The sequence below is a fragment of the Uloborus diversus genome, chromosome 4, assembly GCF_026930045.1.
Source record: "Uloborus diversus isolate 005 chromosome 4, Udiv.v.3.1, whole genome shotgun sequence".
NCBI classification, from domain to species: Eukaryota; Metazoa; Arthropoda; class Arachnida; order Araneae; family Uloboridae; genus Uloborus; species Uloborus diversus.
Genome location: NC_072734.1, coordinates 80,986,533 through 81,000,493, shown reverse-complemented (window position 1 = coordinate 81,000,493; position 13,961 = coordinate 80,986,533). Strand labels below are relative to the sequence as shown.

The following is a 13,961-nucleotide window of genomic DNA, read 5'->3' as shown; positions in this document are numbered from 1 at the left end:
TATTGGCTGCTTTGAATTAACCTTAATATGAAGATTTTAAGATTAACTGCAATTATTGAGTGTTGTAATCAAGAAATCATTTACACTTATTTTGTTCCATACTTTTTAGTGAGAACCAAGCTTATAGAAATAGTCTTAATAAAGAAAAAAACATTAGATTATTTCATCGAATCTTTTGGATTCGTACTTTCGCGCCAGAACTTCTTTAAATTTGCCGTTTACCCTTAAACGCTTCAACCTTAGCTACTGGCCTCAATTTACTAATTTGTTACGTTTCTTTTACTATTTTATAATTGAGATCGAACAAAACACTATATTTCTATTTTTATTTGACAGTGATTACTTGAAAATGTTAGGCAACAAAACCGTTTGCTGACAGTTGCTATTAGTTAAGTTAAAAAGCAAGCAAACTAGGGGACAGCTACAGAAAGTTCGATAAGCACTCAAGCTAGCTGATTGCCATAGTGGCAGTTATTTCCTTATTAGTATCTTTTTATACATGTAATCGAACCAATTGGTAGTCCGTTTTTAAAAAATGCAAGGAGAGTCAGGGAAAAGGAAAGAAAAAAAGAAACCCGGAGTCGGAGTCGGCATGTTTTCTAACGACTCCGACTCCAACTCCTTTACCCCAAAATCAGTCCGACTCCGACTCTTCGACTCCGACTCCACAGCCCTGCTTAAGAGTGCAAAATGAAAATTTTGTTTCAATAACTTATATACAATCACAGCTACGCTTTCACATTGCACTGTTTTTTTTTATTTTAAATACATTAAAATATGCACTAGAGTATGCCGGAGCAATAATGGTTCATAAGCTGACTTTCTTTTTGCAGATTCAAGTTTGAAATTCTCTACATCAGAGCCAGAGTGACGTAAGTCCAAAAAATTGTATGCAGAAGCCTATTCTGCATCAAGCCATGTGAACGCAGTTCTTTTAAAAAAAAAGAAATCCTTTGCAATTTTTTACCAGGGTTAAAATAGCGTGCGTCCCATCTTTTGCACGTGTGTGTGCCAGAAAAAAAGTTTTTCCTCTCTACCGTAAGATTATCATAATGTGACTTACGACCTTCTGGCTTTGAGGTACAGAATTGTCCATTAAAAAAATTTACATATATATATACATCATCATGACATCTGAATTTTTATAAGTTGAAGAGTAGAATTTCCCATAAGCCAGTAGTGCCCAAACCTACGGTCGAAAAGCTGATCCATGTGACCCACAGACTTGTTCAATGGTTATGAATCGAAAAGCACAATTAAAGCTACAAACTTAAAGTCAAATATTCAGAAATTGGTTTCTCAAAAGCATGGATTTAATTAAAGCATCAAGTAATGACAATGACAATTATTTCTTTGTGACTTTTTCTTTTTCTTATTTTCCCTTGATATCTAGAAAGGAATGAACTACCTTGACATTTTATAATATGTGTTCTGGCCTGCGAGAATGATTTTAATATGCATCCCTTGGGCAGAAAAAGGTTGGGCACCACTGATGTAAGCCGAAGTCTCGAAGATAACTTAGAGAAATATTTGGAAAACACTCAAGTTATCATTGTTCTTGCACTCATTTGATGATCAAATAATTTAAATGTTTTCATAATGACTTTTTTTGTGTCAGAATTGAATAACAAAAATTTATCTTAAATTATTAATGTACCTAAAATTTATAATTTCTAATATTGAATTTTCTTGCAAACATTTTATTGGTCCCAAAATAATAAAAATGGCATTGCAGCTAAAATAGAAAAAAAGAAAAAAAAAAAAGTCAGCATTTTCATGATAAATATTACATGAATAAAAAGCACATCCACATTATTAAAAATCAAATGCAACCCTGCTTGGGCAAATAACTTATGCAGAGGTCTATTAATAAAAGATGAGTCAAACGTTCCAGGCCTGGGCAATGATCAGACAATGATTATGCACAAATGTTTTAAACACTTGCAATATGATAATCAGCATTGAATGTTATTTGATTGGAAGGAAGATATAAATTGATCTCTCTTTTTGGAAATTATGTATCGCATCACAAGCTACTTAAAAAATAACTTTAACCCCTTTAAAAAAGTACCCATAATATCCTTAACACAAAACTTTTCCAAGACATAAATGTATCTTCATTAAAAAAAATATATTAAGTACAATTCTCTATCTTGAATACTTATGTTCTAATCAAGTTTGCCTACTTCTGTAAAGCATTTTACTTGATAATTCATAGTTCTGAACCCAAATCAGAAGATTAGTGTTCAAAAACGATTTGATTTTTCAATTATAGCACATTTATACTAGCACCTACTCATTATAGTAATAAAATGTGACAAATATTTTTAAATTATATTTGTTAAATAAAGGAATATTAGTAAGTTATCTAATTTTAAATTTTTTCTACAAAATATATTCATATTTTTGTAAAGAAAAACCTTCTTCTAAAATAAATACAGTGATGACGCATGCTGCTTCCAATTAGATGTTAGATAAAACAGCAGCAAAATATGCAAGTTAATCTAACTTATATCAACATATTTCTTGTTTTTTTTTTGTTAGGACTTTCCAACTCTTACTAGTAGGAATAAGGAAGTCTGATGTAACAGTTGCTCTAACTGCAAGATTTCAAATGTCAGCTTTGTTGTACCTAACACCATTTAATTTTAAAGTAGTTTAATGGCTGTTTACATTTTAACAAATGGAATTATCTTTGTTAATATAAATTTGTTTCAATGGCACCACACACAAATACGCAAAGCAATATACACATTTGCAAAATGCTTAACATTGACGTTATAAAATGTTAGCATCAAGAATCTAACGAAGGAAACCTATCATTTATGTCTTGCCCAGTCCTGGTATAATGTTTATTTAAAAGAAAAATAAACCTAAACCACCTCGTAACTGCTTTCTCGCACATGTGTGCTAGACATGATAGGTGATTTATAATTCAAATTGACAATGCTTTGAGGAACAGCACAATCATTATAGTCAATGAAGTCACAAATGATAATATTTAACCCATGAGGACCAGGATGCTTATCCTCCAACCATTTCAGAAGCTGTCTATTGCTTTCTGTCACTAGAACACTTTTCAGATTACCCAACAAATTTCTTAAAATCAAGAACAGGTTTGGCGTAAGAATCGACTGAGAAACAAAGAACTTCCCGGCCTCTCTTCTCTTCTCGTAGCCTCTCGTCAAAAAAGCAAGCAGGTTCTTGATGCTTCTTGTATTTGGCCATGGATTTGGAATGGATTCTGCAGGCCACAAGAAAGGATGGTACTGTGCAATAGTATCCCGATAGAATACAACTACCTGAAACCCCCTTTCCCAAAGCCAAGACAGAGTGAATTCGGTAAGGTCTGCGACGTACGGACATAACATTGGACCAAAGGTTTCTGTAAGTTGGTGCAGCAATTTGTGATGGTCAAAGTGGTTCATCTCGTAGAGATGCTGGAAATCGAGGAGAACGACTTCCTTGGAATGTGTTGCAAGAAACTCTTGCATTGATTTCAAAACATTCTTTGTTTCTGCCCCATACAAACCATGCACGATGTACAATAATCCATCTTCGGCTCTCTTGGCAACTCTCAGGTCAAAGTATCGAATACCTGCTTCTAACTGCTGTTTGCAATCAAAAGACTGTGTGCAGCACCAATTGTAAATAATGCGTTTTGACAGACAGCTGGTTGCACGGATGAGGAAGGAATTGTACAGCTCTGGGTCGTCTGGAGATATTTCAGAATGAGGAGTGATTGAACAACTCAAAGAGTCATGTGAACCTGTGGACCAAATTTTTGAATGCAATTTTAATAATTTTGTTAATATTTTCACACTGAAAAAGTAAATGCATAAACAAAATAGAATTTTTAGATTTTTTTTTACAACAAATATTGATATCAATTACACAACAATGAACTAATTAAATACTGATTTTAGGTCCACTAATTTAAGAACAGAATGAAAAAAAAAACTTATTTAAAATTTATTTAAAAAATCTTTTTGAACAATTAATAATAATAATAAACACAAAAAATAAGAAATAAGTAAAATATTTTCAGCTCATTTACATTTAAAGGAAACCAGTTCCAGTTTATGAGGGATAAAAATGACGATTGGTTTTGTTTATTGTAAAATCATACTATTAAGTAAGCACTACCAAAGCATTAGAATTACACAGCATTAGAAATCGTAAAAATAAAGCTACAGGACCAGTGAGTATAAGAAAAAGTTTCATTACAGACAATGTGACTAATCCACTGGTTCTAGTTTAACATGGAATATGTTTCATCACAAAAAAGAATTTTTGCTCATATTTATTTTCATGAAATTTGCTAATGTTATCAATTAACATCAATTTAATACTTGAACTATTAAACCGATTTCATCTCCAAAGAAACTACATCTAACGGCAAACGTAGAGAATTAATCCAAATATATAAATAAAATATTTAAAAATCTAAGCATAAATAGTAACAACACACCTTCCAAAATCATAAAACAAAAAATCATGATTTTCTTTTCCTTTTTGAAAATGAAAAGAATAATGAATGTTTTTTTCTGATGGAAGGAAAGAAAAGAATGAATAAAAAAAAGTGTACATGAAGTACAAAATAACAAAGCTGTCACTGGGAGTGCTAAAAATTTAGTCTAAAATTACTATTTGAAGCAAAAACTATCAGTGCAAGCACACACACAAATATATAAACAAAAATAGAAGCTAAACGAGCTATGCATTCAGCTGCAATACTTAAAAGAATCGAGGACAGTTGTGTTAACAAATTAGAAGCCAAAAAAAAAAAACTCTCCCCCTCTTCTTTGCACTAACATACTAGAACATAGCTATTTGTTTTCTTCTTTTCAGAATGTTTACAATTTGTGGGATTTCAGTAAAGCGAGATATTTTGGGCTTTTTAACTAAGGGATTCCCAAACTTTTCTGAGTCACCTCACCTCTTGAAGAATTCTAAGTTTTTGGCGGCAACCTAGTCTATCTGAACTATACATAATTGATATTTACCATGAGCACTTAGTGGCATTCTTCGCTTTTCTCTACGGCACCCCAGGGTGCCATGGCACACCCTTTTGGGGAACCTTGTTATAAATGTCCAATTTCATAAACAAAATTGGCTGATTTGAAATGAATGCTATTGCAAAAGTACAGGGTTAACCCTTCAAGAGGCCGTGACGTAAAATTCCTTCACCCAGCGATGTATCGAAGAGCGGCCGTGTCGAAAAATTTCGCCATGAATATTCTTCCATAGAATTTTACGCCGCAGCCGTTCTCGAAGCAGAATATTCAAGGCCAAATTTTTCGACACGGCCGCTCTTCAATACATCGCTGGGTGAAGGAATTTTACGTCACGGCCGCTTGAAGGGTTAAAAGACTTGTACAGCAAAATACTGTTAAATGTAATAGTTAACACCATACTCAACGAATTTATGTAACAGTTAAACACAAAACTAGAAAAGTAATGCAACCATTGCACAAAACAAACAGAAAGTTAACTTGTAGTGTTAGGAAAATAATAGGCTTTTCAATCCCAGCAGTTCAAAACAAAATTTCATAGTTTCAAGAATCATGCATTGTAGATTGCAGATAAAATGTCCGAGTAAAAGAAAAAGTGAGGGAGATTTATTTCTGGCAGGGAATTTATACACATTTCTTGTCAGATTGCTTTACTACCTGATGAAATGTTTTTTTCTTAAAAAGTGTGTTTACTTTTTTTTTCTTAAAGGTAAAAAATATGTAAACAGAACTAATAGTTAGAGCTGTATTTAATGCATTCAGAAAATTTTTCGGATAGGTCTTTTTTACCTGACTGCGCGTGCGCGACGCAAAGGAGGGTAATGTGTTTATCAGTCTATGTATGTATGTCCGTTTCTATGTGGCGTTCTACAGGCTAAACGCCTTGACCAATTTTAGTAATTCTTACGTCAATCGATTTGCCTTAACCTTGGGAGTGTCACTAAACACATGACAGTAGTCAAAAGTACCATTTAAAAAACCAGTTGCCATTTTGTCAGTTAGGGATCGGCGCACGCTACCTGCGTGCGACAAGTACAGGTATTTTCACTGCCTGAATTTTTTATCTACTAAGTCTACTAATTGGGGTCTCAGTGGACGAGTGGTCTAAGCGATTGCTTCTCCCACTTGAGGCGGTGGGTCAAGACACTTTGCTCCGGATGTACTTTCCCCTCTTTCTGATGTAAATTCTTTCATGTGTTCTTTATATGTAATCTGTACTGTAATAAAAAATATATTATGCGTTACGAAGGCAAGACACTCAGATTGTAGTCCTCATCAAAATAAACCCATGCAACAAGTACCAAAAAAACAGAAAGTCTACTAATTAAATTTTTATCGTTATCATATGTTGCATTTGTTTTTGCCCTGATTCAAAGGATTGAATTTTGCGACGTGTACTTTCTGGAGAGGCTTTTTTAGTTTTGCGAGAAAGATTTGACTGATGGGGGGGGGGGGGGGACGCTTCCGATTTCGCGTCATCATGAGTTATGCAGACTGTTTATATAGCTGTGCTGAGGTTGATTTAAGTTCGCGCATTTTTGCCGAAGGTCAAGTACATGTAGCTTTAAGCCTAGTTAGGTCCCTAGAGGGACTAATTATCAGTAGTTTAGACCACCACAAGTTACTTAATAAATCTCACGATACAAACTCTCTCAATGAAATGACAAGGTTGCGAAATGTACCATCTTATAATCATAATAATTAAGTCAATGAAAATTAACTAAAAAGTGGAAAATAAAAAATTATTAAATAAAAACAAAAACCCGACTGCGTAAAAACCAAGAAAACTAAAAAGAAAAATATATAAGCCCAGTAGTTTAGAATGTAATAAGTACCACTGAATAACTACACCGTTGAAATCGTTTTATAACCGTACACAGATAAGACAAATCATAAATTCAAAAGCAGAATAGAAGGATCAACAGTCGGGGCCCATTCAAATTTTAAGGGGTTACTTGAATGAGAAAGGAATGGGCCCCGAGTGTTGATCCTTCTATTCTGCTTTTGAATTTAAGATTTGTCTTATCTGTGTACGGTTATAAAACTATTTCAACGGTGTAGTTATTCAGTGGTACTTATTACATTCTAAACTACTGGGCTTATATATTTTCAGGCTAGACTAGTCATTAAAATTTGACATTTTTAATAACTTATTAAATAATTGCTGGAGAAGAAATGTTTTTACATTTTTGCAAAGAAAAAAGTATTAAAGCAAGAAAGTTCTAATTTCAAAGGGGGGGGGGCACGAGCCCCCCCCCCTTGCCCCCCTGTATGGGCGCCCTTGTGAAGAATAGAAATGTACAGTGCCGGCAAAAAAAAATCTTTACATTTGGTTGGAAATTTATTTGGTGGAATACAATAGAATACCTTTATAACGCTGACCTATATAACGCAATTCTCTATAAACCGCACAACTTCTCAGAAGTCAACAATAGGTTTTGAAGTTCAAAAAATCCCTCTGTTTTGCATTACAAACATAAAATTTGTTAGGCAAATCGAATTTCGAAACAGTTTTTTATCTTCCCATCATAATTCAAAGCTTTTAAATGAAAATTATTATTCATAGTAAAAAGAAAATACCAGATGGCTCTTGAAAATGCAGCTGTTACGCAAACCATGAAGCTACCAGAAGTACAAGATAATTCACTTTCATTTGATTATGAAACATATTTATTTGTGAATAACTAATTCTATAATCAGTGCTTTACTACTCATTGCTGATAAAACCCACTCTGAAGTGCTAATATAGATATATTCTGAATATTAGTTTCAAAATTTGTGAAACAACCTATATAACGCCAAAACCTGTATAACGCAAAAGCTCTGGTCCCAAGATGTGCGTTATAATGGTCTTCTACTGTACTGAATATTCGTCCAGATTCTGGACGAATATTTGGTTTTCATCCAATTCACAAGGGAGCATGCCTAGTAAAATAACGACAAGAAAAAGGTAAGTAAAATTTTTAATTGCGAACCAAATGTAAAGATTTTTTTTTCCAGCACTGTACAAACTATGTAGAATTTATTTTTATACTTTTGTGAAAGTATCTCTTATACTCGCAGAGATATAAGCATTTCTTTCAAAAATGCAAATTTTATTTTAAGGTTTTTGGCTCATAGCACTCAAAGTTTTCCATCAACCATTACTAAAGTTTCAGAATATTTGACAGCATACAAGAGACACGTAATGATAAAATTAAAGTTAAAATATGGAAAATTTGAACATTTGAAGTAGTTGAGTTTTCCCTGCGTATGCGCGAAAGATATCAATTTATAACCTTCATAATCAAAAGCCCAGATAGGTTCTACACCTTGTGATAAAATTCTAGCTCGATATCTTAAAAATTCAAAAAAATTTCAGCGATCAAATGAGTTGAATTTCAATAATTCTTTGATAGGCAATGATTCGTGAGGGATCGTTCGCAAATAATCTGTTTTTATCACGAATCACACTGAATGACGGCAGGCAAGTGTTACCAGCTTACAAATGAATGATTTGAGCAGAAAGATTTGTTTGGGTTTTCTTTTTTTTTTATAGAGTATTGATGCTTTTGTTTTTAAATTTCAGAAGTTAGCAGGTACACCTAAAACCTCTTTTTGTGTGGTAGATAGGGACCGCATAAAAAAAGTTCATTCGTTTTATAAATAACTTCGTCCGTTTCATAAATACTATTGTCAATTGAGTCCCAATCTGATTGAAATTTTCATACACCGCACAAAAAATGGTTTGGATGTATACTATCGCAAGATCACAAAATCTGTTTAACGAAATGAAATGGAAATTTGCATGCTTTAGACTGAAAACAGGAATGTACGGATTTTTTTTTTTTTTTACTTTGAAGGAACAGACCATTTTATTTACTTTCTAAGTACTGTTTAAAAAGCAAGTCAGTATCATCTAAGTCAGGGGTCCCCAACCTACGGCCCGCAGGCCAAATCTGGCTCACGAGCAGATTTTAATGGGCCAGCGAGAAGCTCACAAACTGGGAAAAAAAGTTTTTTTTGTTGAATTTGACAATATATTTTCTTTCAAACAATTTGAAAGAAAACTGCGCTCAGAAAATCTAAAAAACCACTACTGAGCTACGCATGAGCATAGCCAGAGGCGAGGGGCAGCTGTCTTTCCTTTGAGGAGAGTGCAAATTTCACTTTCCTCCCTAAAGTCACCAAAGATAGCATTTCTGGAACTTGCATTTCTAGATTGAATGCAAGCAATTTCTGGAACTTGAATTTCAAAAATTTCTGGATGAATCCCGAACAATTGCCGGGATAAGCCACCACTCCCTTTCCGAACGTATTAACATACAAGTACATTACTTAAAATTGTGTTTTTGAAACTGCGGTATCAAAACATTTCCGGGACAGCTGCAAAATTCTGAATGTTCCTCTAACATCATTAGAAATGTTCAGAAATATGTTTCTAGAACATCATTCCCAAAAAGTTTCTGAAGAGAGCATCTAAATTTTTATTTCTTTAAGCCCACAAATCGCCAAAGGTAGTCTAAAATGGAATTTTTAAAACTAATTTGAAAGGGAAAAAGCCTTTGACGTCTCCAAAGAAAACCTGAAGTTGATTTCATTTTTGACACATAATTGAGGGAGTTAATTGCTACCTCTCTTTTCCTTCATTTTACTAAAATTATCTAAAAATGCAAATTTTGATGTGAATTAATTTTGAAAATGTCTGTTAATGTGGACTATGAAACTTGTCCTCCGACTATCTCCAACACTTGCAAAGATTGACTAAAGCTATTTCTAAGACTTCAATTCGGAAAATTTTCTGGGAGATATCATTTGATCCACCTCTCTTCTGATTAAAAGACAGTCTAAAACTTTTAAGGACTTATAAGTTTTTATATCTATCTTTTGGCATAAGGAGGCAGCTAAAAACCGCCATCTTGTTTAGCCCTGGTTTGCCTTTTTTTAAACGTGAATTGCTGACTGCGCCCATGCTACTGAGCGCTTAATCAAAAAGTTGAGGGAGAGGAACAAACACAAACAAAATCATTTGAACCAATATTGGTGAATTGCTGGCCCGCCGCACCTTCCAAAATTTACAATGTAGCCCTTAAGTAAAAAAAGGTTGGAGACCCCTGATCTAAGTCTAAAGGCCAGTCATTGTTCTTTATTGAAATCTCCATTGTTTAGTCATCAAAACTTTTAGAAAAATTTTGCAGAAATTCGATAAAAATCGTTAGTTTTGGGACGATTTCAGCATTAAAAGTTTCGGAAAAAAATGCCGAAATTTGCTAAAAATTGTGAAAAACCTAAAACAAATTGGTACCAATGACAAAAATTCTTTAGAAAAATTTAAAAGCAGACGAATTTTTTCACAAATTGTAAAAAAAATTAACAAAAAGTAGCAGGTAGTTTATGAAGTTCAACGAATGTAAACAATATAATTTATCCATGTAGTTCTTTATTCTTAATCTCAAATAACTTGTCTCAATTTCTATGAATCGATACATAGAAGCTAGAAGCAACTGTTGATTGATCATAACATTTAAACTGATTGTACTTTTTGCATAAATGAACATGAAAACAATAGACAAACTGATACCACAACTGAAAGACTAAAATAAGAATGCAAGTTAACAATGAAATGTACTTAGTTCATGTAAAGGAGAAAAAGTATTCAAGTCAGATTGACAAAATTTCATTGAAATGTTTTAAAAATTAGAAAATGTTCCATATAAGACAATATTTTATACATGGAAAAGAACAGCATTTTTTCTTTATGGAAAAAGTAAATAAATACAATTTGACAGCCAGTTGAATTTTAAATGGTTTGAAAATAATTCTGGAATGCATAAAAATAATTACTCTCTTGTATGTGTTGTAATCACGTTTGATTTTTAGCTGGTCATATTTAAAAAATAATTTTATCCTACCATTTCTTAGTCAAAGCTTTTTTAATTTTTTTTTTACAAGAAATTACATCTAACTTATTTTGGGAATTTTATGAACATCTTTAAATCTTAAGGAATCAATCCTCAATAATTGTTGAATAATTAGTTTCATAAAATGATACTTTAGTAAACAACAATATCTTTTTACACCCTTTTTCGATAGCCTGGTCTCCTAGTTAAAGCACGTAGCAACAGTTTAAAGGAAAATTCAGTTCTATAAATGTCAAGTATCTGCGCAGGCCAAACGTCAAACGCAGGTCCATTTTACACCTTTAATACATGAATATTGTTTACAAACAATACGCAGTGCAGTACGCATAAATAAGGAAAAGTACTAACCAGGTATTGCTAGGCAATGCAAGGGTAAAGAATGTGCTTCTTCCGGCAAATTTTCCATCCAGCGATCCAAACATTTTTTATTTTTATCAAATTGCAAATCCACTTCGACCAAGTCTGTGGAATCCATGTTGTCAAACCGATCAATGACGGCGAGTGTTTTGTTGCCATCTGCCATATCTTTTTTTCTTTAGACGCCTAGGCGCGATGATGAAATGAGAGACTGGAAACAGAGTCCCTACTCTCCAGATGATGTGGAAAAAGGACAAAGTAGGAGTTGATTTGAAACAAAAAGTATCAAGAAAACAATAAAATAACAAATTGAAATAGGCAACACAATGAGGAACGTAATGAGGATTTTGATGTAAATCGCTGTTAAAGAAAGCCTTGATTAGATTTGAATAGTCAGAGGTGCCCAGTTAGGAGGGGGGGAGGGGGGAGCGTAGAACAGACTGCACCATTGAACTTTTTAAAGGGGTTGTTTTGAGGGGTATTTTTTACATTTTAGGGGCTTTTTTTGAGGGATGGTTTTCTTGCCCTTAGAAGGGTTGGCAACCCTGGCATAGTTGCTATAAGGAAAGGGGTAATGAAATCTCGTTGAGAAGTATGCTTAGAAGCAGTTGTAAAGGAGGTGACAAAAATTTTCGTATGTTTTACATAGGCTACAGTTATATTTAAAAAGATTTAATTATCTGTATTCGGAACTCCAGCGTTCGAATACGCTACCTTGCGGTGATTTACAAAACTGCAAATGAAACTAAAACATTGCCACGTGAGTCTGTTGACGGAAACACAGGCAGTTTGTTCTGAGTATTTATTAACGCAATTGATGTGTCTTAGTTTGCTTTCAGCTACAGAAATTAATTCATCCCTTAGTAGTATTCTCGAGCTTCTCAAAATAATGTTAGTTTTCATTATTTCCTTAATAATTGGTGAAAGCGAAAATTCTGGATTAACAAACTTGGATAACGTTATACAAGGTAAATTTTTTTATTGTTTTGTATGAATTTGTAAGAATATGGGTTTTTTTTTTAATCTTAAACTAATTAAACTTACCATATTTTACAGCAGCATTTAGTTGGAATGGACAGTATGCAAAATATTTTCTTGAATATATTATAGTAGAACAAAATGAATAACCGAGAAAGAATTTACTTTATTCCTTTTATTCCTGAAAGGTTTCGCCAAATTTGTTTAGGGTTATAGTTTTAGTATAGTGCGAGCAAAGTAGCCTTGGCGAGATTTCGCGTTTTTAGTTAAACCATTTTTAATTTTTATCATGAGTGGAATAAAATGGTAGTAAGATTACAGAATTCGATAAGTTAAAGGAAATAACGGTCAATCAACTGAAAAGAAAACTACCACTATATATCCGTGAGAATTTTTTCGATGATTTGCATAACATGACACAATGAAATCGTAACTCAGAAATTAGAAAAATCGAAACAGAAAATTTTTAAACTAACCGATTCGGGAATTCGAGAGAAATAACTCAGCTACAAATGGAAAACAATAAACGCTAGCCAAGCAAGGCAAAAAAGTATCATCTTCTTTCGATAACAATTTGTAATGTCATATTGAATTTTCTAGCATTAATTGTTATTCTTGTCAGGCCACAATTATTATTTAGTTTTATCAAGAATTGATAAATATCGAATTCAACATCGTGGAAATAGCTGCTTAGAACTACGAACTACGTAGTTTTCATTAATCTTTGACGTTTAGTAATGCTTCTTGAATTCTCATTTCTTTCTACGTGGGCCAGAATATGCACAAGACTTTGAAAATTAATTTAAAAAGAATAAAGCGAAAAAATCATACGTACGAACAAAAATCACAACACTTTTAGCATTTTCTTCGTTACCATGTGCGTTTGTTTTAGTTTTTATGTCCGCCATTAGACAGTGACTTCAGTGCCCCCTATAGTTCATTGGAGTTGCGAATTAAAATTAATGCAGATTATATTTAAATTAACCTATATTTAAATTTATCATGGTACTTGGAAATTTTGCCATTTTGTGTTTTGTTCGGTTTAAATTTCCGATTTTAGATAATTTAGATAATTCCTTATGTCTTTGTATAAACGTTCTAGGGATAATATAAGTTGACGCACTATTCTCAGTACTTTTACCTAGAGTCACCTATAGCAGAGTTTCCCAAACTGTGGTCGGCGGACCCCTGGGGGTCCACGAGTATCCATGCCAGGGGGTCTGCGGTGCTTTCCACGTTAAATATAATTGAGATTGAAGGACGATATTCTAAATCAAAAGGAAAGCACATTTATGAGGGATAAAAAATGTCCTCGCTTAAGTGCATGCAGGATGCAGCAGCTCCCCCCCCCCCAGGACTAACATTTTTATTCCTAATTGAATTTCAAATAGAATTTTACTTCCATAACTCAAAATAATAATGTAAGAAATTAAAACCAAACAACAGCTCTGATAGCTACAGAACAATAAACAAATAAATTTAAAGGGAAAAAAGCTAAAAAATATATTAGAAAAACTAGAGGACCCGACAGATGTTGTTCCGTTCAAACTTTGTAAATTGAAAAGTTGAAAAATTTCAATAAACTATCAAGTGTTTGAACCTTTTTGTTGACAAAAATAAGTAAAAAGAAAATGTTTTAAGCTGCTTGATGTCAGAATGCGTATATTTATTACAACTTGATTTATCTATTGCCCATTGAGCAGTTCTTTTA

At 33.2% G+C, this 13,961-nt stretch overlaps 1 protein-coding gene across 1 annotated transcript; it reads right to left on the bottom strand.

Annotated features, from left to right (window-relative positions):
* Positions 1-409: 409 nt before the first annotated feature.
* Positions 410-11,391, bottom strand: LOC129220270 (PI-PLC X domain-containing protein 3-like). Its single transcript, XM_054854654.1, has 2 exons — positions 11,264-11,391; positions 410-3,769 (listed from the first exon to the last, which is right to left on the bottom strand). The coding sequence occupies exons 1-2, from the start codon at positions 11,388-11,390 to the stop codon at positions 2,874-2,876; spliced, it is 1,023 nt and encodes a 340-aa protein (XP_054710629.1). The 5' UTR covers position 11,391; the 3' UTR covers positions 410-2,873.
* Between the last annotated feature and the right edge of the window lie 2,570 nt (positions 11,392-13,961).